This window comes from Chiloscyllium plagiosum, unplaced genomic scaffold (assembly GCF_037043375.1).
Source record: "Chiloscyllium plagiosum isolate Xiang-an unplaced genomic scaffold, Cpla_swu_hap1 HiC_scaffold_45, whole genome shotgun sequence".
NCBI lineage: Eukaryota > Metazoa > Chordata > Chondrichthyes > Orectolobiformes > Hemiscylliidae > Chiloscyllium > Chiloscyllium plagiosum.
In genome coordinates, this window is record NW_028270183.1 from 17,387,905 (window position 1) to 17,411,394 (window position 23,490).

General features: G+C 43.5%; 1 protein-coding gene across 4 annotated transcripts in view; it reads left to right on the forward strand.

The window, feature by feature from the left end:
• The window catches only part of LOC122552357 (uncharacterized), a 144,718-nt gene that overhangs the window by 18,181 nt on the left and 103,047 nt on the right, over positions 1-23,490 (forward strand). For all 4 annotated transcript variants that reach the window (XM_087983221.1, XM_087983224.1, XM_087983220.1 and 1 more), the window contains exons 4-6: positions 10,229-10,319; positions 11,772-15,025; positions 16,007-16,354. In XM_087983221.1, coding sequence (XP_087839347.1) covers positions 10,229-10,319; positions 11,772-15,025; positions 16,007-16,354 — 3,693 coding nt within the window. The remainder of the gene's footprint in view (positions 1-10,228; positions 10,320-11,771; positions 15,026-16,006; positions 16,355-23,490) is intronic.

A 23,490-nucleotide genomic window follows, 5' to 3' on the forward strand; every position in this document is an offset into this window, starting at 1 on the left:
ACTAATGTGTAAGTAACCCTCCCCAACCATTATGCTCATTATTGAGTGTTGGCAGATCCATTAGACTGCAGGGAACATCACAACCCAGATTCTGTTCTCCCTTGATGTCAAAACCAGGCGTGGCAGGATTATAACCAGAAGTGAGAGCTCTGCCTGTGAATGCTTTTCCTTTTTAACTTGCACACTGCAAACAGCCAGAGCCCTCTACTTGACCAATTCATCATAGACATGACAATGAGTGTGAAGATTTGTCTAGTCTGTAGTTCAGCTATTCAAACTTGTTGAGCATTTGGAGGCTACAGTTGTACGGATCAGATGTTTCATTTTGTGAGAGTTGTTGGTCCTCTTGAGCCATAGAAAGGAGTTGGAATGGTTCGTGACTGGGGAAAAGATTATATAGAAGGTAAGAGGCACATTGTATGAGGCTTTCCTTGTGATTTCATGAACTGGTTCTGATCGTCAGAGTGAATTTACCAGTGTTTTTTTTTTTGTCCCATATTGGTCCTTTATTTTGTTTTCCCTTTTGCATATTTCAGGAGATCATGAGAGCAAGAGATTGGAATAAAATGTGTTCCAAACACCATTGAAATTTCTTTTAAAAAAATAGAGTTCCTTCATTGTGCTTTTGGGCCCTAAAACCAGTGGAAAGAAAACTGATGGACAAGATTTTATTAATACTTCAGGTATTACAAGCCAACACATAATCCAAACATGAAATATCCTGTGCCTGTTAATTAAAATAATTTCACTTTAAATAGCTGATACAACAAAAATATGCCTCAGCTTATGCACACGTGTTCCCTTTCAATCTTTCCCACTCAGTATTTGTTTTGTAGGATTTCTCACTTTCCAATCAAATGTTATTGATTTGAGCTACATTCACCAGCAGTCATATTCAATCGGACATCATCTGAAATGATTCCCACAGAGAAGACAACATGTCACTTGACCAGACTGATGCCACAATTTTCAGATCCCTTTGAATGGTCCGATTGACTTTGGCAGTACTGAAGTTTCAGGAATGGGTCTTGCGTGACCTACAATCTCTCAATCTTCCTGCCTTAGGTTTCTGACTTTCCAACAATAAAACACACATGCAAACAATCTTAGATCCATTCTCATAAAGTAGCTGCTCTAAAATAGCAAGCGGAAAACTTTCTTTCAGAGACAGCCTTTCTTGTTTACCTATTATATGAATTTTGTGTGTTGTAACTTAAACAGAAGGCACCGGCTGATCTAACCCTACCGCAATACCTTGCTTTCTATTTACCACTTGCTTCTTGACTGTTCATCCTTGTGGCAATCCCAGGTTGTGACAATCGGGCATTTCCAGGCACCAAATGAGTTCCTAATCAGTAAACCAATTAACCAAATGCCCGAGCCCATCAACAGGTTCAGGTAGCAGGCAGTGCAGAGGGTTGTGATTCCCGACTGCATGCTTCTCTTCTGTGGTTCATGCCCAAGTGACCTTGCATGGAGAGCATGTGGTGTTCACAGCACCCTCGAGGCTTTTGGAGAGAGGTGGGTACTGTGAGGGCTGATGTGTTATTTTGATTTACTTCCCTTCCTGGTTTCTTTCCCTTTTGGTTTTTGTTATTGTTATGCTGTCCTAGTGGACAGTGTTTGTTATTTGATTGTGAGGACATGATAATTTGATGGTGGGTCTACTTTAAAAATACCTGTTGAACCCACTTTAATCTTAAAAAGATATTCCACAAAATTAAAAGACTTGCTTCTCAAAGAAAATAGGTGTTCGCATAGCCTTGCTGCGGCTTTCATGAGGGTGGATGGATCATTTGGTCTTTCCCTGCCTATCATTATCACGTATTTGTAAAACTGTGGACAAGGTGGTTTCTGGGCTACTCTTGTGCCCAATTTATGGCAGATGGGAGATCCCGCAGAACAAGATGCTGAATGTCTTGGCCCAATTATTGTGTACTGAAAAATGTGTTGCTGGAAAAGCGCAGCAGGTCAGGCAGCGTCCAAGGAGCAGGAGAATCAACGTTTCGGGCATAAGCCCAGCTTATGCCCGAAACGTCAATTCTCCTGCTCCTTGGATGCTGCCTGACCTGGTGCGCTTTTCCAACAACACATTTTTTTCAGCTCTGATCTCCAGCAACTGCAGTCCTCACTTTCTCCCAATTATTGTGTACTTTGTCAAGTGGTTTCCTATGGTGTTTCTTCAAATATCATTACTTGGCCTGAATGAAATATTGATACACAGTATCCATTTGCTGATAAACATTTATACAGTAGTTGCTACATTGTTGGCACAGATTGGGTACTTCACAGTAGTGTCTCAGTCAATGAAACAATTGTAAATTTTGGATTATATTTTACTTCCCATTTGTATCACTACCTCTTTAAACCATCCTCTCTGCTGGTGAATAACACCCCACGTGAAACAAATGGGGAGCATTCTAATCCCAGCCCCTCAAGCCAAAATTGTATCTCACTGCTTCCCTAATTTGAGAGAGCAGTGAGATGGAAAGCTGTTTCAACCACAGGGCTTGGAAATAAAAAGCATCTAACTAGTTGTTGTGGACAATAATTAAGGCCGAAAGATCTGGCCTGTTAGGTCACATCCATAGTTTGAAAAAATAACTCTGCTATTTAAAGGGCCTCATAGCTGTTCGATCTGGATCAGAGCTCCACAGCTGCCTTTGCTGCTTTGGACCTTATCATCCTGAAGCTTTGGTTGCTGATGGATCGCTCCAGCTAATTTGCCACAAAACTAGAGATGCTCAAAATCATGAGGGCTTTTGATGGCACATGTGAGGATGTTGTGTGGGTCAGTAACCAGAGGTCAGAATTTTAAGATAATTAGCAAAAGAATCTGAAGTGAGATAAAGAAAAATGTTAGGGGTATGGAAAGCAGAATTAATGGTGACTTTCCAAAGGGGAGTTGATGGTGAAAGATTTGCAACGCACTGGGGCAGGAGGAGGGAAGTGGGACGAAATGAACAGCTCTTTGAAAGGGCTGGTACATGCATGATGGGCTGAGAGCCTCCTTTATCTGTTTTATGGTTCTAGAAACAGCCAGCCTCTCTCAGAATATAGACCATCATGTAGGAGATATTGAACGTGCAAAATTGAGGGATGCTATTCTACAGTTATGTCTATACTCATTGTTGGGGAATTGATGTCTTACTCTCTATTTGGCCAGGTTATGTTTGATCTGAAAGTGCTTATTGCTCTCACATTGCAGAATATTCCATTCCTTAGTGATCATGTCACTAAGGCAATTGTAAAATTTGGAGTCCAATAGACACTTTATTTCTCTTTTTTTTAACCTTCATTCTGTCTTCAGGTGTGGGTGACATGGCAAGGCAGAAACTGAGAGTGCAGCCCTCCTCCTTTTGCAAAAGTGGTGGTAGTGCCTATTTCCTGAATCGCTGCAGCCTAGGGAGTGAAGATGTTCCCTTTCTGATGGCCTTCTGCCTGCCAGATTGCTTGTGGTTTTGCACAGTTTAAGCTTACCAAATGCCAGGAGTCCCCCTGCCCCACCCCAACTCCATCTTTTTTGAAATGCACTCTCTCCATCATTGGATAATCACTCGGTCTATTTAATTGCAGGTTGGCATGGTTACACTGCCTTGTCGCATCCCAGCCCTGCTTCTAAATTCCCGGCCCATTAACTACTCTGGAACAACGTTTCAGGAAATCATCTCTTTAGTGTTAGCTCTCACCTTTCATATATTCTCTTCCCTTAACCACAATTTTAATGTGCCTCCCATTTCTGCCATTAGTTTGCTAGCACTGGTGCAGCGTAGCATTTTAAATTTACACCTATACTCTTTGGCTGTGGAAGGAAATAAAAAGGCCTATGTTTCTAGAGCATCCCAACCCACTCTTTAGCCAGTGAAAGACTTCTGATGTATAGCTTCTGTGGTGACATAGGAAAAACAGCCACTGGTATGCCCATAAGAAATCTCCCACAAACAGCAACTATACAAGAAAAAGGAGGGATCTTAGACAATATGTCAAGCCTGCTGTGCTAGTCATGGCTGACCTTGGGTATCAGTACCACTTTCCCATATGCTGGTCTATTCCTTCATTCTTCGAGGAATCAAAAATCGGCCTATCCCAGCCTTAAATATCTTCAGTGGAGCATCCACAGTCCCCTGGGTAGAAAATTCCAAGAATTCATAATGCATTGAGTGAGGGACTTCCTCCATCCTCTCAGTCCTAAAGATTGATGGCTCCAATGAGATTTGTGCCACTGTGTTTTAAATTCTCCTAACTATGGAAACACTCACTGTTTCTCAGTATCTATCCTATCCAGCCTCTCAATCTTGTATGTCTCAATGAGATTGCATTTCTCATTTTTCTAAAGAAATCAGCAAGTGATAAACAAGGAACTAGTCAGTCAGTCTAATCTCAGTGGTGGGAAAACTATTGGAAGGGACAGAATTAATCTGCGTGGGGAGAGGCAGGGATTAATCAAGACTAGTCAGCATGGTTTTGTTAAGAAGGGGTCATGTCTGACCAAACTGAATCTTTCAAAGAGGTAACTAGCTACGTGGATGAGGACAATGCATTTGATTGCAGTCTGTGTGGATTTCAGCAAGGCTTTTGATAAGGTCCTGCATGAGAGACTGATAGCAACAATGAGATCCCATAGGATCCAAGGAAATTTGGCAAAATTGGAACCACTTGTGGCTGAGTGGAACGAAGCAGAGGGTATTGGATGAGGGTTTTTTTTATCTGATTGGAAGTCTGTGTCCAGTGGAGTCCCACAGGGGTCAGTATTGGGACCCTTACTGTTTGTAGTTTATATAAGTGATTGAGAATTGGATGAAGGAAGGTTGATGTGTACGTTTGTATATTATTCCGAACTGGTGCGGATGGTAAACAGTGAGGAGGTTAGCCTTAAACTGCAAAAGGATATAGACAGGCTGGTCAGATAGGCTGATCTATAACAAATGGAATTCAATGTGGATAACTAATGCACTGGGCAGGAAAAATATAAAGGAATACCTGATGAATGGTAGGACCCTGGGAAGCACTGTGGATCAGAGGGACCTCAAAGTGCATGTCCACTGATCCCTTAAAGTGTCAGGACAATTGGATAAGAATTGTGTAGTCTACTTGCCTTTATTAGTCAAGGCATAGAGCTTAAAAGCAGCAAGGTTATACTGGAACTGTATAAATCGTTGGTTAGGCCTCGGCTCGAATATTGTGAGTAGTTCTGGAATCCACCTGATAGGAGGAATGTGATAGCACTGGAGAGGAATATAGCTTTCAATTCTGGTTGCCCTTCTATAGGAAGGATGTTGTTAAACTTGAGAGGCTGCAGAAAATGTTTACAAGGATGTTGCTGGAACTGGAGTGTTTGAGCAATAGGAAGAGTTCAGTAGGCTGGGGCTATTTTCCCTGGAGCTTTGGAGACTGAGGGGTAACCTTATAGAGGGACATAGATGTGGTAAATAGCCAACGTCTTTTTTTTGCAGGTGGGGGAGTCCAAACCTAGAAGTCATAGGTCTAAGGTGAGAAGGGAAAGATTTAAAAAGGACTAACAGGTAACTTATTCATACAGAGTATGATATGTGTATGGAATGAGCTGCCGGAGGAAGTGGTGGAGGTGGGGAAAATTGCAATATTTAAAAGGCATCTGGATAGTTATATGAATAGAAAGGGTTGAGAGGGAGATGGGTCAAATGCTGGAAATGAGACTAGATCAGATTGGGATGTCTGGTTGTTGCAGATGATTTGGACCAAAGGGTCTGTTTCCATGCTGTATGACTCTCTGACTCTTTGAGCTGCAGCGAAGATTTTCCAGGGTGTTGCCTGGGCTGGAAGTTATGAAGAGAGATTGGATAGATTACAGTTGTTTTCCTTCGAGCAGAGGAGATTGAGAAAGGACATATTTGAGATTTATAAAGTTATAAGGTATCTAAGGTAAATAAGAAAAAACCTCTCCCCTTTGAATGGATTAATGACTAGGAGGCATAGATTTAATGTAAAAGGCAGAAGGTTTATAGGGGGATGTGAGGAAAAGATTTTTCACCTAGAGAGTGGTGGGAATCTGAAACTCTCTACCTGTAAGGGTGGTAGAGGCAGAAACACTTAACATTTAAGTAGTATTTAGATATATACTTGCAATGCCAAGATATACAAAGCTATGGGCTAAGTGCTGGAAAATGGGATTAGAACAGTTAGATGGTTATTTTTGACTGGCATAGACGTGCTGGGCTGAAGGGCCTTTTTCTGTGCTGTCTGTGACTCGATAACTCTGAACTCCAGAAAATATAAACCCAACTTATCCAGCCCTTAGCATTAAACTCAAATAAAATAAATGATCAGACCACCTGTTTTAGTAATGTTAGGTGACAGATAAATGTTGGCCAGAAATGGGGGAGAAGATCCCTGGTTTTCTTTCTATTCGTTCCATGGGATCTCTTGCATTCAACTGAGTGAGAAAGTGGGGAAGTGAGTGGGGGCTTCAGTCTAACAGCTCCCCTAGAAGATAGTACCTCCAACAATGCAGCTCTCCAGTGATGCCAGCCTTGATTGCATGGGATTGAATACAGCTTCTCCATAGTCACTGTGGGTCTGTTGAGTTGGCAGAAAGGAATTTGTCCCACAATGAGAAGGATTCTGCAGCTTGGGACCCTAAGGCACCATAAAAATACAGAGCATTAGTCAGCACTGAGTGCAATGACCTTGGCATGTGGTACACATTATCCACAAGTCCCTCAGTGACTTTAAGCTGTGTACATGTCAGTACTTAAGGCTGAGCTAAAAGCTGTCTGAGGGGATGGAGGGGATGGAGGGGAGGGAGCAGAATGATGCCAAAGCACTTCAGGTTATATTTACCTGCATATGGCAAGCCACTTAACAGGACCGTCTGCTTAAAGGGAACATGCTTTCTTGGATCCAGCCCAATTCTTGGTGCATTCAAATAGAAACATGTCTGGTTTATAAATGGTGCTAATTACATTGATCCATTTTGGGCTTTGTGAATACAGTTATCTCAAACAACAGACCAGAGCTTAATACAGTTACTTAAGGGAAGAGGGTGCCCCTGTGAGAGTAGACAGCTTCATTTACACATGGAGAGGTGAAGCAGAGCATTTTAGTACTTGTACAGGTTATACAAAGCCTCCAGTTATTACCATTCCCAAAGGAAAAATATGCTAAGGGATTTGAGAGTAACACAATTATGAAAATAACACTGAGCATGTATAAACAATGAATATTTTGTACATTATTGAAAATAAATCCACCTCCCCTCTGCCTCAATAGGTTTCAAGAAGGGTTTTACCTATTACTGCATAGACATGATGGTTTGAATGGCCTTTTTCTGTACCATAACCTATAGTGTTATGATGTCTCCAAAACTAGAATTGGAAATAATCAAAAAGTTTTCTCTTTTGCAAACAGCTCCTGTATTTCCTTTCCTGCCCTCATCCATTCAGGCACAGACTCTGACATCAGAGAAGGGGAGATTGGATGGAAAAAAAAGGAAGAAAGAACTTATATTGAGATAACATTGTCACATCTCACAGGACTTCCCTTAGATCTGGCCTTTTCTTTTAAGTAGTGCCGTAGGAGTTTTGATACTCAGACCAGAGATCAGGCTGCTGTTTAACAAACTTTTTGCTCCTCTACAGTCCAATGCTCCCTCAGTACTGCACTGAGTGCCAGGCTAAATGACAGTGCTCCAGTTGGAGTAGAGCACCAAGTGGGGGCCACAACCTACTGACTAGGCTGGAGGTATTACAGCCTGGACCACAGTTGAGCCTTGAGTCAGATTGAAGGAAGAAATGGGTGGCAGTGAAGAGAAATGTTAGGATAAATACAGGACAATCAAAGGGAGAAGATGGCAATGGAGGGGTCAGTAGTGGTTGCCTTCATTGTCGCACACAAAATAAGCATGAGGCCCTGAAAGTGGGGAATGAGCATTGTATTGCCTGATCCTTTCAACCTGCTACATTCACTTTTGACAGGAGCAGGAATCCTTACTGAATCTTCAAGTCTCCTTCCAGGCAATGAAACTACAATAAAAACAAGAATGTTGGAGAAACTCAATAGGTCTGGTAGCATCTGTCAGAGTCCAGTATGATTTGTCTTCACTGGGGACCTTCCTACCTGAGTTATTTGTGTAACAATAGACCAGTTAGTTTAACATTTGTTATTGTGAAAATATTAGAATTGATTATAAAGAATGTAACGGCAGAGCATTTAGGAAAAATAATATTTTCAAACCGAGTCAGTCTGGCTTCACAAGGGGGAATCAGCCCTAACAAATTTATTTGAATTTTTTGAGGAGGTAACAAGCAAGCTAGATAAAGAGGCGGTCAATGTAACATATTTGGATTTTCAGAAGGCATTGATAAGGTGCCACACGTTAGATTGCTCAATAACTTAAGAGCTGTAATGCTGAGGTCATTTATTAGCATAACTAGAGGATTGGCTGATTAATAGAAGATACAGTTGGGAGACATTTTCAAGATGGCAACTAGTGCATTGCCATCAGGATCAATGCTGTGGCTATAATTATTTACAGTATATATTTGTGACTTGGGTGAGGAAAGTGCTTTTATACAACAGTAAATGCCATATTCTGGGGTTTAAAGGGCCAAAGGCACTTTGACAAATGACGGAGAGAAGACATGTGAGTGAGGGAAATAGATAAAAGGGTGGCGTGGCAGGTGGGTGGGTGAGGGAATTGGTTGGTAGATGGGTGGCTGTGCAGGATGCTACAAAAGTGAGCGGATGGAGAGACAGGGCAGTGTGCTGCTTAAGTGGGAGAGAGGCAGGATAGAACAAAGAACAATACAGCACAGGAACAGGCCTTTTGGCCCTCCAAGTCTGTGTTGAAATATTTTGTCCTTCCTTACTAAAACTATCCTCACTTGCAGGATCCGTATCCCTCTATTCCCTTCCTATTCATGTATTCATCCAGGTGCTTCTTGAATGCTGCTATTGTGTCTGCTTCTATTGAGTGGGTGAAGATGTAGGGTACTTGGTGTGTGATAGGGTGGTAGGTAACTACCAACTCTAACTCAGAGTTATGGTCTTTTTCATTGGGTTCCAGATGGAGGGTAATTGTCCACTAAATGTTTGAATTTCAACTAAATGTTTGAATGTCAATTTTTCGGGACTTGCAATGCATCTCTTGGTGCAGGGTATACCTGATCTCATTGTCTGGAGAACAGAAGATCTGACTAATGTCTGTTTTTTCTTGCACCCTTTGCAGTAATTTCTATATACGAGCAATCTGATAAAAATGTAGGTATTGTTTTCGTTTGGACTAGGAATTAACCCAGTGACCAATTCTCCACTCCAAAAGAACAGAGCCTCTGACTTGAGTTCTGCAGAAAAGTCAAAGTGGACTCACTGTTAACTCTGTTTCTGCCTTCAAAGATGTTGCTCGAATAGCTGGGTTTCCTCAGAGCTCTCTGTGTTTGCTTTTCCAGCATCTGTGTACTTTGATTTTATTCTGCTGACTTGGCTGTCTTGAGCTGTTGTGAAAGCATTGTAAAACCACCTCCTACCTTTCCCTATCTTTTTATTTTGTGAAAATCTTGGAAATGCCTGAGTTTAATGCATTTCGGGGTCATATGCTGATGAATTTACGTGAATAAATGGAAGCATGGCCAGTCAATAAGAGGAGGCATATATGCCAGCATAAACATAAACGTTGGGCTGAATGGACTGCTTTTGCATCATCAATTCTATGTAATAAAAAGTTTCCATCCCTTACCTCACACCAAGTTCCATTAGCCCCAATCTAATGTTGGCTCTCAGTACCAAAATACCTCATTTAACATTTGTGCTAGAACTTCATGACCTTGCCTCTTTGTACCCCTTCACCTTTCAACTCTACAATCTGCCAGGACTGTCCACTGATCTATCACTTCTTCCTTCATCTCCATCATCCATGTCTTTAGCTATCTAGGTTCTCCAATTCTCTCCCCAAATAAATCTATTTCTACTTCTAAGTCTCTTCTTTACAATCAACCTGAATGAATAACTGAATTGCTGCTCACCCCGATGCTCAGTTTGGGTTCCACCAGGGTCACTCAGCTCCTGACCTCATTACAGCCTTAGTTCAACTGTGTACAAAAGAGCTCTCTGCAGATTTGAGTCTAATGATCTTACGCTGCTTGACATGCTGAGTATTTCTAGCCAGGTTCGTTTTTTTGTTTCAGACTTGCCATATCTCCAGTATTTTGCTTTTGCACAAACATTGATATGAACCTGACTGATTTTCTTTCAGCAGAAATAAAGGAATATCCTGACTACTGTGAATCAGCACCTGTACACTACCATGAGTATCTCAATACCTCGAAGAACAGGGAACCCAGTCAGTAAGTGCTAATTCAGTAAAGAACTTCCTTGGCTTGTATCTTTGTTCATGGGTCTTCGGAAACATGTTGTTCTACATTACTATATCATAAAGGCTGGCAAGTATTGCATTATGATGACCTGTCTTGACGGTGATAGTTAGACTGAACAACTTCCTTAGCTGGCTCTGACTGCTCACGGGCTTGGAATGGGACTTCTGTCATGCATCCTTTTGGCCTCTTGTCGGCTCTAGTGTTATTGCCTGTCCTGGGAGAATTCAATGTTGTGTAGGCAAGGTGGTTGGGAGCAATGGTTATGTGACTGAATTTGTAATCAAATGGCCCAGGCTGATGCTCTGAGGTTGTTGATTTGAATCCCACCATGGCAGCTGGTGGAATTTATTTTCGGTTGAGTAAATCTTGAATTGAAAGCTATTGACATTCGTCTTGGGGAAAAAAAAACACATCTGGTTCACCATGGGTTTTAGGGAAGGAAGTCAGCTGTCCTTGCCTCGTCTGGCCTATGTGTGACCCACAACAATGTGGTTGACTCTTTACTGCTCTCTGAAATGGCTCCAGCAAACCTCTCAATTTGAGGGTAATTAGGATTGAGCAACAAATGCTGGCCTTATCAATGACACCCATAACATAGGGGCGGGGGGTGGGGAGGTGTGTGTTAAGATTTGTGACCGAACCCACACTCCAGTAGACCGAGAGCCTGTAGCCTTCCTGAACCACTTCCCACTGCTAGCCAAACCCCATCCTGGCTGAGTTTCATCAGGACTACAAACAAAAAATCCAGTCAATCTCCCTTACCCATATATAAATGGGGAAGCAGGTAGCCCTGCTGGCCTCTAAAACTCACCTCTGCCAAAACAGCTGAGTTGGAGAATCTGGCACTTTGGCTGCTTCTGGCATTTAAAGCCCATGTCTGTTTTAGCTTCCAACACTTGGAGGGTCACAAAAATTCACCTGTGGCCCTTTTGGTCTTGCAGATTATGAAGGGTGATTGGTGGAAAATATAAAGACACCCGGCCAGACTTCACTACTGAACGTTCCAAATGAAGCAAGCTCACAGATCAATGGCTCCTATGAAATGTGCAGCAGAACACTGACAGAAAAGTCATTCTGATCGAGATCTTTGTAATTTGTTCCTGCTTCACTGTTAGCTGCCCAAGTCCTGAAGCGTGGGTTTGTCGTCAGATAACTTCTTCACGTCACAGAATGCTTGCAGTTGTTGGAGGAGGGGTGTTTTCTTTTTAAATTCGTGGTCTGGGTTGCGTGTATAATTGGTGGAATAGGGGTGGAACCCTTCTGCCAGCAACAATGGCATTGCATGCTTGATGCTGCTGCCTGATGTAAAGTGAGGGGTGGAGAAAAGGTCACAGTCATCAATCACCTTGATGAAGACACATGCACAAAATAAATGAGAGTTGCTGCTTCTCTCGGTAATGCTGTCTCAATCTGTGTCTGTAGGTCGGCGATGGATGAGCGCTTCAGTGAGCAGCGTGATGGTGGCAGTGTAGAACCAACCAATACCTCAGTGACCAATTACACTCTCAGCCTTTGTCAAGCTGCGTCGTGGGACTGCTCGAGTGCAATCGGTACAGACTGTGTAGAAGAGCTTTCCCAGTTCTCTGCTAAATCCTCTGCAGAGCATGGCATGGAATCATCACGGGCTACCTCAGTTCAGTCAAGCGAAAGGTCATCAAGCCTTGAGGGCTGCGACACGCTTGACGTTCCAGGCGTGCACGGTGCAGAGAGGCCCTGCCTCACTGCTGGCCAGGTGGTCCCGGCTGTTGAAAGGAAGACCGAGGCGATTCAGTCAGCAGCCCCTTTGTTTTCTGCCAATGCACAATTGCCTGATGATAAAGAGATGCCTCAGGAAAGCACTCCCAGCACAAACAGGGAAGCCTTGAATGCATCTGTGCTGGTCCACACAGGGGTGAATGTTAGCCCTGCAAGAAGGGAGGAGGTCGCTGATGCCACCGATATATTGTCTTCGGCTGATGCCTCGAGCCTGGTGTTAGCACATCCTTTAAACTCAGGGGAACTCTCCATTCTAACCTCAACTTCAATGGAAACCATAGGTAAACAAGCGGCAGAGACATTTCGAGTGGGCAATCTGAACACAGCGGAAGGAGGAATGGGAGCGAGCAATAGCTCTGACTCAGAAGGAACATCCAAGGCACTCTGTCCAATTGCGAACAAGGAGCGGGCTGCCTCTGAAGAGTCAGGAGCATCAACTGAGCCAGCCTCTTCTCCCAAACCACCGGCTGCAGTCTCAAGCATAGAGCGAAAACAAGGTTTGGAACAAGTACATGATTACTCAGGACTATCAAACAAAGACAGCAAAATGACATATTTGGTTTCAGGGAAGAGAAGTGAAAATGAGGAGCAATTTGCCAAAGGGATAGAAGAATCTAAGAGCAAGGGGTTGCCAATAGAAGGCAAAGTAATCTCCAGAGAGACATCAGCAGCTTTCACTGCAGTGGAATCAGAAGAAGCCCTCAAGCGAAGACTGGACCTTTCAAGTGAACACAGCAAAGTCAGTAAATACCTGAATGTCAATAAAGATTACAGAGTGGACTGTGCAAAACCATCGCTGACACCTGTGACGGGACTAACGCTGCTTAGTGCCAGTGTGGTGGAGAAAGAGCCCTGTGTGGCGCCCGCTGTAGTGGCAACGAGGAATCCTGTACCTTCGGGTGAACCTTCTCTTTACACTTGCACAAAGTGCAGCGTTTACTTCCAGGACAGGGAGTACCTGCGCAGGCACATGCTGGACCACTTTGACGGACAGGCTGAGGAGGGATTCGCAGGGGGTCCTTGCCCGTTCACATGCCATGAGTGTGGCCATGCCTTCTGCAACCTAGCCTCCCTTCGAACGCACCTAAGTCTTCATCAGGAGCGCAGAGCGAGCTTCATGGAGGCCTTCCAGGAGCTGGCTGACCCATGGGACGAGGGGCATGGGGCCAGGTGGCAGGGCACATTTGGGACCAGCCCGGCTAAGCCACCAGTGGTGCGGGCTGAAGCACATGCCCACAAAATGCCTTGTCAGTGCCATCTCTGCCATTTCCAGGCAGCCACAAGTGAAGGACTTCAGGAGCACCAGTGGCACAACCATCCAGGCGGGGTGGAAAAGGCCAAGTCTCCGCGCACGCCCAGTCTCGGGTTGCCAACACAGGCCATCAGAACAGATCCGAGGCTGAGCCAGGAGTGTCCTTCCTCCAAGAGAGTGGAGAGTGTGTATAAAGACCAGGTGAAACTCAGCCAGCAACACATCCATCAGCAAAAGTCAGGCTGCCCTCCAACCAGGCCACTCTGGCCTTCTGCTGGCCAAGGAGCTGAGGATTCATACAACCAATCCAGCAACTGTGAGAACTCTCCAAGGTTCCTGCCATTGAATAATCCTGGTGATGGCAAGCTGGAGATAGAATCATTGCCTTCAACTGCAAGGGGACCTTGTCGCTATGAAGATAACCGTCCTCTGATCTTTGAAGGGAAGCAAAAGAGCAAAACCATTCTTGATGTCCCAGAAGTGGAGATTGCCAAGTTGAAAACTCACTTGGTGCTGGACATGACAAAGCGGGTTGTGCTGCAGAATACGCAGTTCAAATCACCAGTGGGCTTGTCCAATTACACAGGTTTGTGCGAAGGTACAGAGACAAACATCACCCCCTTGCCCAGAGGAGGCTTTGCTCCACAACAAGGAGCTGTCTGTTCTTCTCGCAGCCAGGTAATGAACAAAATTGAGTCAGTTGGAGAACATCATACCAATCAAAGAACTGCTCTTACCTACAGGAAAATTGTAATAGACCACTTTGCATCCAGAATGGGTCCTAGTGGACCTTCAGTCTACAAAGATGTCGTGAGACTAAAGACCGATTCGGAGGAGACTGTGGGAAATAAAGCATGCTCTGTTTCATTTGGTCCACAAGACAGTCAGGAGATGAAGACCTCAGGCTTGCCAGGTCACCAAATTCAGATCTGTGATATAATAGCTCTTCCTGCTAAGAAGGGAAGGATGACTACAGATCCAACTGCTGCTACTTGCCAGCCTAGAGCAGTAAGAAAACGCACAAAAGAACTGCTAAAGACTATCAGTTTTCCACAAGATCTGTCAGTTGACCAACATCAGCAATTAGTGAGAATGACTTCTATAATAATACTTGATAAAACAGAAAGCAGGTCAGAATGTGACTCTGCCTTAGATGAAAAGGTTTTGGGTTCTTCCATGGAAACCAGGGAGGGCCAGTCCCAAAGGGAGCCCGGGGAGGGCCAGTCCCAACGGGAGTCTGGGTCGAGCCAGTACAATTGGGAACCCGGGATGAGTCAGTCCCAACCTGTGGGAAGGTATTCCCATCATGAGCCCAGAGACACCCAGTCTCAACGTCAGCCCAATTGTGAAGAAAGGGAATTAGCTTCTTCTGTGGAAGTAGGGTTAGACAAAAGCATCCTTTGGGAGGTGCCCAGCGAGGATTTACCACTAGATCTGATGAAGAAGTCAAAAGACCTCTTGAGCAAGAATTTATTACGTATGTTTCCATTGGAAGAAAGAGAATGTCCCTATTGTCCAGATAAATTCCACACTGGAATAGGCTTGGCCAATCATGTACGAGGGCATCTTAAACGAGTTGGCATCAGTTACAACACCCGGCACTTTATAAGTGCAGAAGAAGTTACAGCAATTGAAAAGGAATTCTCATTACAGAGGCTGAAGAGAAAAGGTAAGTTTCTTTGTCATTTTGTATATGGAATCTGGTAACATACTGCTGTATAAAGATTGACTTAGTACTAAAATGTGAGCTACCTCGTTGATAAATAATGCCAGAAAGGAAGTGAATAAGATCCAACATGGCTGCAATGCTTTTGTTGGTCAAACAGTCTGCTAATATTCACTGTCCAGGCACACATCATGTCCATTTGGCAGGGTAACCTTAGAAACTTCTGCCTGCAGTGGAGTTGTACCCACATCACCTGTGCTGAAGAAAGGGGACAAATTGGCTAGGCAAATATGTTGTGTCTAACTATTCATATAGATTATTGAGGTTGTCTGCTGTAGTGGGCAGTGCCCCTACCTTTAAGCTAGAAATTCCAGGTTCAAGTCCCACTCCAAGTCTTGAAGGCCAAGGAAGGTGTGTTTATGGTTCTTGTAATTTCTACCGACACTTGCCAATGGTTGGTGGTAAGAGTGGAGAAAAAATGTGAAAGACCTTCTTCTGGCTTCTATCATCATTTGGCATAGCTCCAGGCTACTACATGCATATGAAAGTGCACGTTGCCACAGAAACTCAGGCTCCTTGGGTAAGTGGGAGGTGCAGTTGGCTCAGACTGTTGAATGGCCGATGTGTTTTGGAGTGATGCCAGCTGCATGAGATTCAATTCCTATTATGGGTGGGGTGCATTTGGAACCTACCTCTTCGTCCTACACATGTTGGAGGGCAACTTGTGAGTCAGAATTACCAGTGACAGAGAACACAAGTTGAGGATACTACACACTAATGAGTTAGAAACTGGAGAGTTACTGGGATGTGGATGAGAGATTTGCAAAAGGATACTAAGGTGGGTGACGTAGACGTTTCTGTGTGTGTTATGTTCAATATTGGCATGTGGCCATATTGCTTATCTTTTGGGGAAAGGAGGGTTTTATCAGGAGATGATACATTTACCATTCTGGGGATTATTGTCAGCCTTGCTTCCATCCTCAGCCCTAAAGATCCGTGGCAGTGCAGTGGAAAAGTGCAACCTGTGCGGTGCCAGCTTTGACTCGCGGGCGGGGATGTCGAGCCATGCCCGCGCCCACCTGCGAGAGCTCGGTGTCATGTCCTGGAGTGCCACCAGCTCCCCCATAGACCTGCTCAACGAGCTCCTTCAGGATCTGGCCCCCTCCAGCCTGGCCGATGGCCAATCAAGGCCAGACAGCAGCCACCGGAAACCTGCCAGCTATAAGTCAGGAGCCAAGACAGCGTCAACAATGTCAGAAGGGTCAAACCCCCATCCAGTTGTGCGACCATTCGCCTCCGCAAATAACAGTTCATCACCACTCAGAAACAAGGGTGAGTTACACAGTGAGTACTGTACGTTGCTGTGTGAAACTGTATTGCCAACCTGTAGCCTGTTGCCAAGTCTCCTGAAGTTCAGAGTTAATTTCTGTCTCGTCTGAGGATTTATTTTCTCATTTTAAAAGGCCTGGTTTGCATGTCCTGCAGAAAACGAGGGTCTGTATGACAAGCCAATGTCTATATCATATGTTTTTATTTATCTTCTAGTTCCACTCAATTTGAAACCTGCATTCATTGTTGCCTGTTTTACTCCAAATGCACTGCTTTATGTACTTTTCAACATTCCATTGTGTCTTCACTGTGCTGAAGTTATACCTTTGCAGACAGCAAGCAGAGAGATAACTGGCTGAATGGACTCCTTTTGTGCTGAAATCATTCTGATTCTGTGTGTCAAGACTTGTCAATCTGTTTGCAATTCTAGCCCACTTTGTCCGTGGACTTCAAGACGGTATTTCCCTCCGTCCAGCTTCCCTTGCCTGTCAATCCACTGGCATTTAAAACCCAAGAATTAGCTCATAATCTGCAACCTTCTCTTCTTGACCCTGCACTTGGGTTTTTCCGTTCAAGAAAGCAAGTGCTTCTGCAAGACTGCCTTTGCTTAAGTCCAAGCCTTGTGTATTGTTCAGTAACTGTGACTGGAAACAAAATTTTGAAAATGAGGTTCTGAATTGTTGGTTGAGGTAATGTTATCTACTGCAATTTTTTGGGGGGATATTTCCCAAAGGAAGTGGGAATGGATATGTAGGGAGTCAGTCCACACTTACTAAGAGCCAGATAAGCTAAACCTCCAATGTGTGTGCGTGAATGTCTCCTAGTTTGCACTGGTGGCCGTAGACTGGAGAGTGTGAGGCTTCTCTCTGTATGGTCAAGGAGGAAGGATGTAGCTTTCTCCACTGGAGAGAGTGTCTGTTTGTATGATGTGTCCTCTTCAGTACCGCAGCTCACTTTGGGTTTGCTAAGTTGATTCAATAGGCTGGTTTTTACAGGCATGGTTACATAGGTAAATGATACAGTATTAAACCATTTTAAATAAGACTCGCCCTAATTTTTAAACTGTGTCCCTAATTCCAGATTCTCCCACAAGGGGAAGCATGTTCTCAGCATCCTCCTCTGGATCCTATGGATTACGATAATTAACCTTTGATTCTTCTAATGCATATAGGCCCAATCTGCTCAACATTTTCTTAGAAGAGGCAAAAGTGAGGATTGCAGATGCCGGAAGCCAGAGTTTAGATCAGAGTTGTGCTGGAAAAGCACAGCAGGTCAGGCAGCATCCAAGGAGCAGGAAAATCGACGTTTCGGGCAAAATGATGAAGGGCTTTGCCTGAAACGTCAATTTTCCTGCTCCTCAGATGCTGCCTGACCTGCAGTGCTTTTCCAGCACCACTCTGATCTAATTTCCTTATTAGACAACTCCTTAATCCCAGGTAGGAGCAAATTACTGCTGATGCTGGAATCTGTACTGAAAACAAAAAATGCCAGCAATCTGAGCAGGTCAGGCAGCATTTATGGAGAGAGAGCAAGTTAACATTTTGAGTCTAGATGACTCAAAGAAGATGAAGCATCATCTGGACTGCAAATTTTAGTTTGCTGTCTCCCCACAGATGCTGCCTGACTCTTGTGATTTCCAACATTTTTTGCCCTTCATCCCAGGAATCAACCGATAAACTATCTCTACTGTTTCTAATGTGAATAATTCCTTTCAAATGAAGCCATCAGCTGATCAGAAAATCTCAAATGGTTGACTATGGACCTGCTGTCTATTCTTTCTGGACCAATATGTGTCTCCAAATCCACAGCAATGTGTTTGATTATGAAGTTGCATCCAATTGGGCTACCACTGACCTTGCATGACAATGATACGAAAAGGTGTCTCATGCCTTTCGGTCAAGTAGGGATTGGGCAGGCAGTACCAATGCCCACATCTTGAGAGAGAATACTACTTAAAAAAAGAACTTGGAATGTCATGATCAATTACTGCTGTGATCAATTACTGCTGTGATCTATACTTTGTCTTGTTGTTGCTCGAGGTTTGGAAGAAGTCAGCCCCATGTCTTCCATTTAAAGTCCTTTGATAAAGATAAAAACAAATGCACCAGCAAATCTACATTTATATAGCATCTTTAACATACTTAAAATACCTTAAAGTGCTCTGCTGGTTATGAAGCAAAGTTAGACATTAGGGCAGTATTGGAGCAGAATCTTTAGGCAAAGGTTGTTTACAAGGAACACTGAGAAGAAGGGGGAAAGAAAAGATGGCGAATCAGAGAGGTTGAGGGAGGGAATTTCAGATATTGAAGGCTGGCATATGAAGGCATATGCTGGGAGTGGAGTAAACAAAATTGTGGCTAAAATTGAAGGAGTGCAAATATCTCACAGGGTTGTTGGGCTAGAGGGGTTATAGAGATGAGAAAGGGGTTGAGACCATGGAGGATTTGAACAGGGAGGAGAATTTTAAAATCAAGATTTAAAATGCTAAATTTGGACAACTGTAAAATATATTAAATGAATTTTGCCTTTTTGGCGGGAAAATGATGGGATTGGTTAATATCCAGTAAAATTTATTTTATCCATTGCCCTACTAACTGGAATGCTCCTCCAATTGCTGATGTGTCTCTAGGCATCTCTGTTACTGTATAAAACATCAATGTTAGTCTGAAGTGATTGTAATAAAACCAGCTGAAGTTGAAGTAATTTTTGCTTAAAATTTATAGTGAAGAGAGCCTCAGTTTGAGAGGCAGATTTTCATTTGATTCCTACTATTAGTGGTAATTTTGATTTAGTGGCTCCACCCAATCTTGATGCATGTTAGGTAAGGCTAATTTTATTGTATATTGAACATTTGGGAATGATTAAAGACCACAGGATAAGAGATTCTGTTGTATTGCGGCTGCTGACATTTGAATTACTCTCTTTGGCTTTTTCTGCTACCTCTCTCCCTTTAGAGGCATGGATAGAAATTTAACCATGCGTTTGTTTATACTGCTGGTCCCTGGAGGCAGTGTGACATTCTGTCAGATGTGAAATGCCTCAAATGGCTGTAGTTTAGCATGGGTAGCAGTTGTTTGCTCTGATCGCATGCCAGGGAGCAGTCAAACTGTCTTGAGGAAAACAAAACTTGAGGATTTTTTCATTTGTTTATTGAAGCATAAATGTAGGATTGTCACTCAAATTTAGTAAGGAGTTCAAGAGAAATGTCTTCACTTGGAGTGCTTAGAATGTGGAACTTGCTACTGTGTTCAATAGGAGAAAGTGAGGACTGCAGATGCTGGAGATCAGAGCTGAAAATATGTTGCTGGAAAAGCGCAGCAGGTCAGGCAGCATCCAAGGAGCAGGAGAATCGATGTTTCGGGCATGAGCCTGAAGAAGGGCTCATGCCCGAAACGTCGATTCTCCTACTATGTTCAATAGCTGAGGAGGGCAGCAAACAGTCATTTAAGGGGAAGCCTGATAGTACATGGAGAAAGGGATATAATTATATGCATTTAGGATTAGGCTGGGAAGTGGTTAATCAGTAGCATTAGTATAGTGAACACCAGTTAGGCTGAATGCCATGACGTAATAATGCAGTGATGTAAATTATACTGATTGTAATGTAAATCATTGTGTTTGGTGCATGGGATGTTGTCCATCCTGCTCCATAAACAAGCCTTGTCTTGCTTTTTTAAAAAAAGGCTCTTTGGCTAAAACCTCTTGATGTTGACTGTTTTGCACTGCAAGGGGGAGATTTTGGCGTACTGGTAATGTAATTGGACTATTAATGCAGAGGCCCAGGCAGCGTTTGAAAGAAGGGGTTCAAATCTAACCCTGGCACCTATTAGAATTAAAGTTCAATTAATAAAAAACTGGACTGAAATCCAGTTTGTGACCATGCAACTATTATTGATTATTGTTAAAAACCCATCTGATTCACCGATGTTCTTTGCAAAAGGAAATTTACTGTCATTGTACTAGTCTGGCTATATTTTACTCCTGATTCCCAGCAATATGATTGACTCTTAACAGCCCTTTGAAATGGCTGAAGCAAACTACTCCGTTCAAGGGCAACTAGGGGATGAGCAATAAATGCGAGCAACACCCATATCCTGTGAAAGAATAAATAACTTGAGGTAGTATTGATGCGTATTTATGGGTCCAGCAGGGAGAGGTCCTCAGAGAAATGGCAAAGATCGGGAATTATCTGATTACTGGTTCAAAAGGTTTTGGAAAGCTAACTGTAAATGAGCAGTGAATTTTCTCAGCTTGGGATAACTCCTAATCATTATCTAGACCTATCCTGGGGAATTTCCAGTGAAGCAACTCCGTGATGTGGCTGACGCTAGAGTTATCAGTGGAGCAGCTGCCTGATGTAAGGTGAGGCACAAAATGGCAGTCTTCCTGGCAGTGAAAATCAGGCATAAAACGAAGGCTATCCCTTGCCAAGAATTTTTGGCACCATGTTCTGCCAATATATTGACATGAGGAATCATCTTTTACTCAGTGAGTGGTTATAATTTGCAGTGCACTGCTTGAAAAAGTAGTAGGAGTAGATTCATTTGGTGCTTTCAAGAGGGATTTGGATAAGAACTTGAAGGGATAAAAATTTTGAGGACTCTCGGGGAGGGAAGGGGTGTCAAGTGGGGCTGGTTACGTAGCTCTTGCAGAGAGCCAGCACTGGGCCATCAGGCCAAATTGCTGCCTCCTATACTGTAAACATGCAGCATTAACTGCATTCTTTCTCAGAATCACAAAGTAATTGGCTGTGTTATCACTACTCCTGTAGTGGAATGAAACAGAACAAAGTCTTCAGCAGCATCTGCATGAACTGTACATGCATCTGAGCAGGCATACACGCATGCTCTCACACACGCAAAATCTTTTCGCTGCTTCACCCTTTTCTGACTGAGCAAACACACATTTTGTTGGTTATACTTTCAGACTGTTCCATGTTTTCTTGATTTCAAGGTCACAGCACACCCCTGTTAAACCAACCTCACATTTTCTATGAACCAAAGCACACTTTTATGTGTCGAGATGTGGTGCTGGAAAAGCACAGCAGGTCAGGCAGCATCCAAGGGGCAGGAGAATCAACAGGAGAAAAGCTTTTGCCTGAAACATTGATTCTCCTGCTCCTTGGATGCTGCCTGACCTGCTGTGCTTCTCCAGCACCACACTTTCTACTCTAATCTCCAGCCTCTGTCGTCCTCACTTTCGCCTACACTTTTATGTGGACAATTCCTAGGTAACCATAATTCTATTTGTTTTAAAATAGTGATGGAAAAGGATAGATCAGATCTAAAAGTTGGAGTTCTAAATTGGAGAAAGGCCAATTTTGACAGTATTAGGCATGAACTTTCAAAAGCTGATTGCAGGCAGATATTCTCAGGTAAAGGGATGGCTAGAAAATGAGGAGCCTTCAGAAATGAGATAACAAGAATCCAGAGAAAGTATATTCCTGTCAGAGTGAACGGAAAGGCTGGTAGGTATAGGGAATGCTGGATGACTAAAGAAATTGAGGGTTTGGTTAAGAAAAAGGAAGCATATGTCAGGTATAGACAGGATAGATCGAGTGAATCCTTAGAAGAGTATAAAGAAAATAGGAGTATACTTGAGGGAAATCAGGAGGGCAAAACGGGGACATGAGACAGCTTTGGCAAATTGAATTAAGGACAATCCAAAGGGTTTTTACAAATATATTAAGGACAAAAGGGTAACTAGGGAGAGAATAGGGCGCCAAAAATGTGTTGCTGGAAAAGTGCAGCAGGTCAGGCAGCATCAAAGGAGAAGGAGAATCGACGTTTCGGGCATAAGTCCTTCTTCAGGAATGATTCCTGAAGAAGGCCTTATGCCTGAAACGTTGATTCTCCTGCTCCTTTGATGCTGCCTGACCTGCTGCGCTTTTCCAGCAACACATTTTTAAGCTCTGATCTCCTGCATCTGCAGTCCTCACTTTCTCCGAGAGAATGGGACTCCTCAAAGATCAGAAAGGTAGCCTTTGTTTGGAGCCACAGAAAATGGGGGAGATACTAAATGAATATTTTGCATCTGTATTTACTGTGGAAAAGAATATGGAAGATATAGAATGTAGGGAAATAGATGGTGACATCTTGCAAAATGTCCAGATTACAGAGGAGGGAGTGCTGGATGTCTTGAAACGGTTAAAGGTGGATAAATCCCCAGGACCTGATCAGGTGTACCCGAGAACTCTGGGAAGCTAGAGAAGTGATTGCTGGGCCTCTTGCTGAGATATTTGTATCATTGATAGTCACAGGTGAGGTGACGGAAGACTGGAGGTTGGCAAACGTGGTGCCACTGTTTAAGAAGGGCGATAAAGAAAAGCCAGGGAACTATCGTCCGGGGAGTCTGACCTCGATGGTGGGCAAGTTGTTGGAGGGAATCCTGAGAGATAGGATGTACATGTATTTGGAAAGGCAAGGACTGATTCGGGATAGTCAATATGGCTTTGTGCATGGGAAATCATGTCTCACAAACTTGATTGAGTTTTTTTTTGAAGAATGATGAGGGAAGAGCAGTAGATGTGATCTATATGGACTTCAGTAAGGCATTCGAAAAGGTTTCCCAAGGGAGACTGATTAGCAAGGTTAGATCTCATGGAATAAAGGGAGAACTAGCCATTTGGATACAGAACTGGCTCAAAGGTAGAAGACAGAGGCTGGTGGTGGAGGGTTGTTTTTCAGACTGGAGGCCTGTGACCAGTGGAGTGCCACAAGGATCGGTGCTGGGCCCTCTACTTTTTGTCATTTACATAAATGATTTGGATGCGAGCATAAGAGATAAGTTAGTAAGTTTAAAGATGACACCAAAATTGGAGGTGTAGTGGACAGCGAAGAGGGTTACCTCAGATTACAACAGGATCTGGACCAGATGGGCCAATGGGCTGAGAAGTGGCAGATGGAGTTTAATTCAGATAAATGCGAGGTGCTGCATTTTGGGAAAGCAAATCTTAGTAGGACTTAATGGTAAGGTCCTAGGGAGTGTTGCTGAACAAAGAGACCTTGGAGTGCAGGTTCATAGCTCCTTGAAAGTGGAGTCGCAGGTAGGTAGGATATGAAGAAGGCATTTTGTGTGCTTTCCTTTATTGGTCAGAGTATTGAGTACAGGAATTGGGAGATCATGTTGCGGCTGTACAG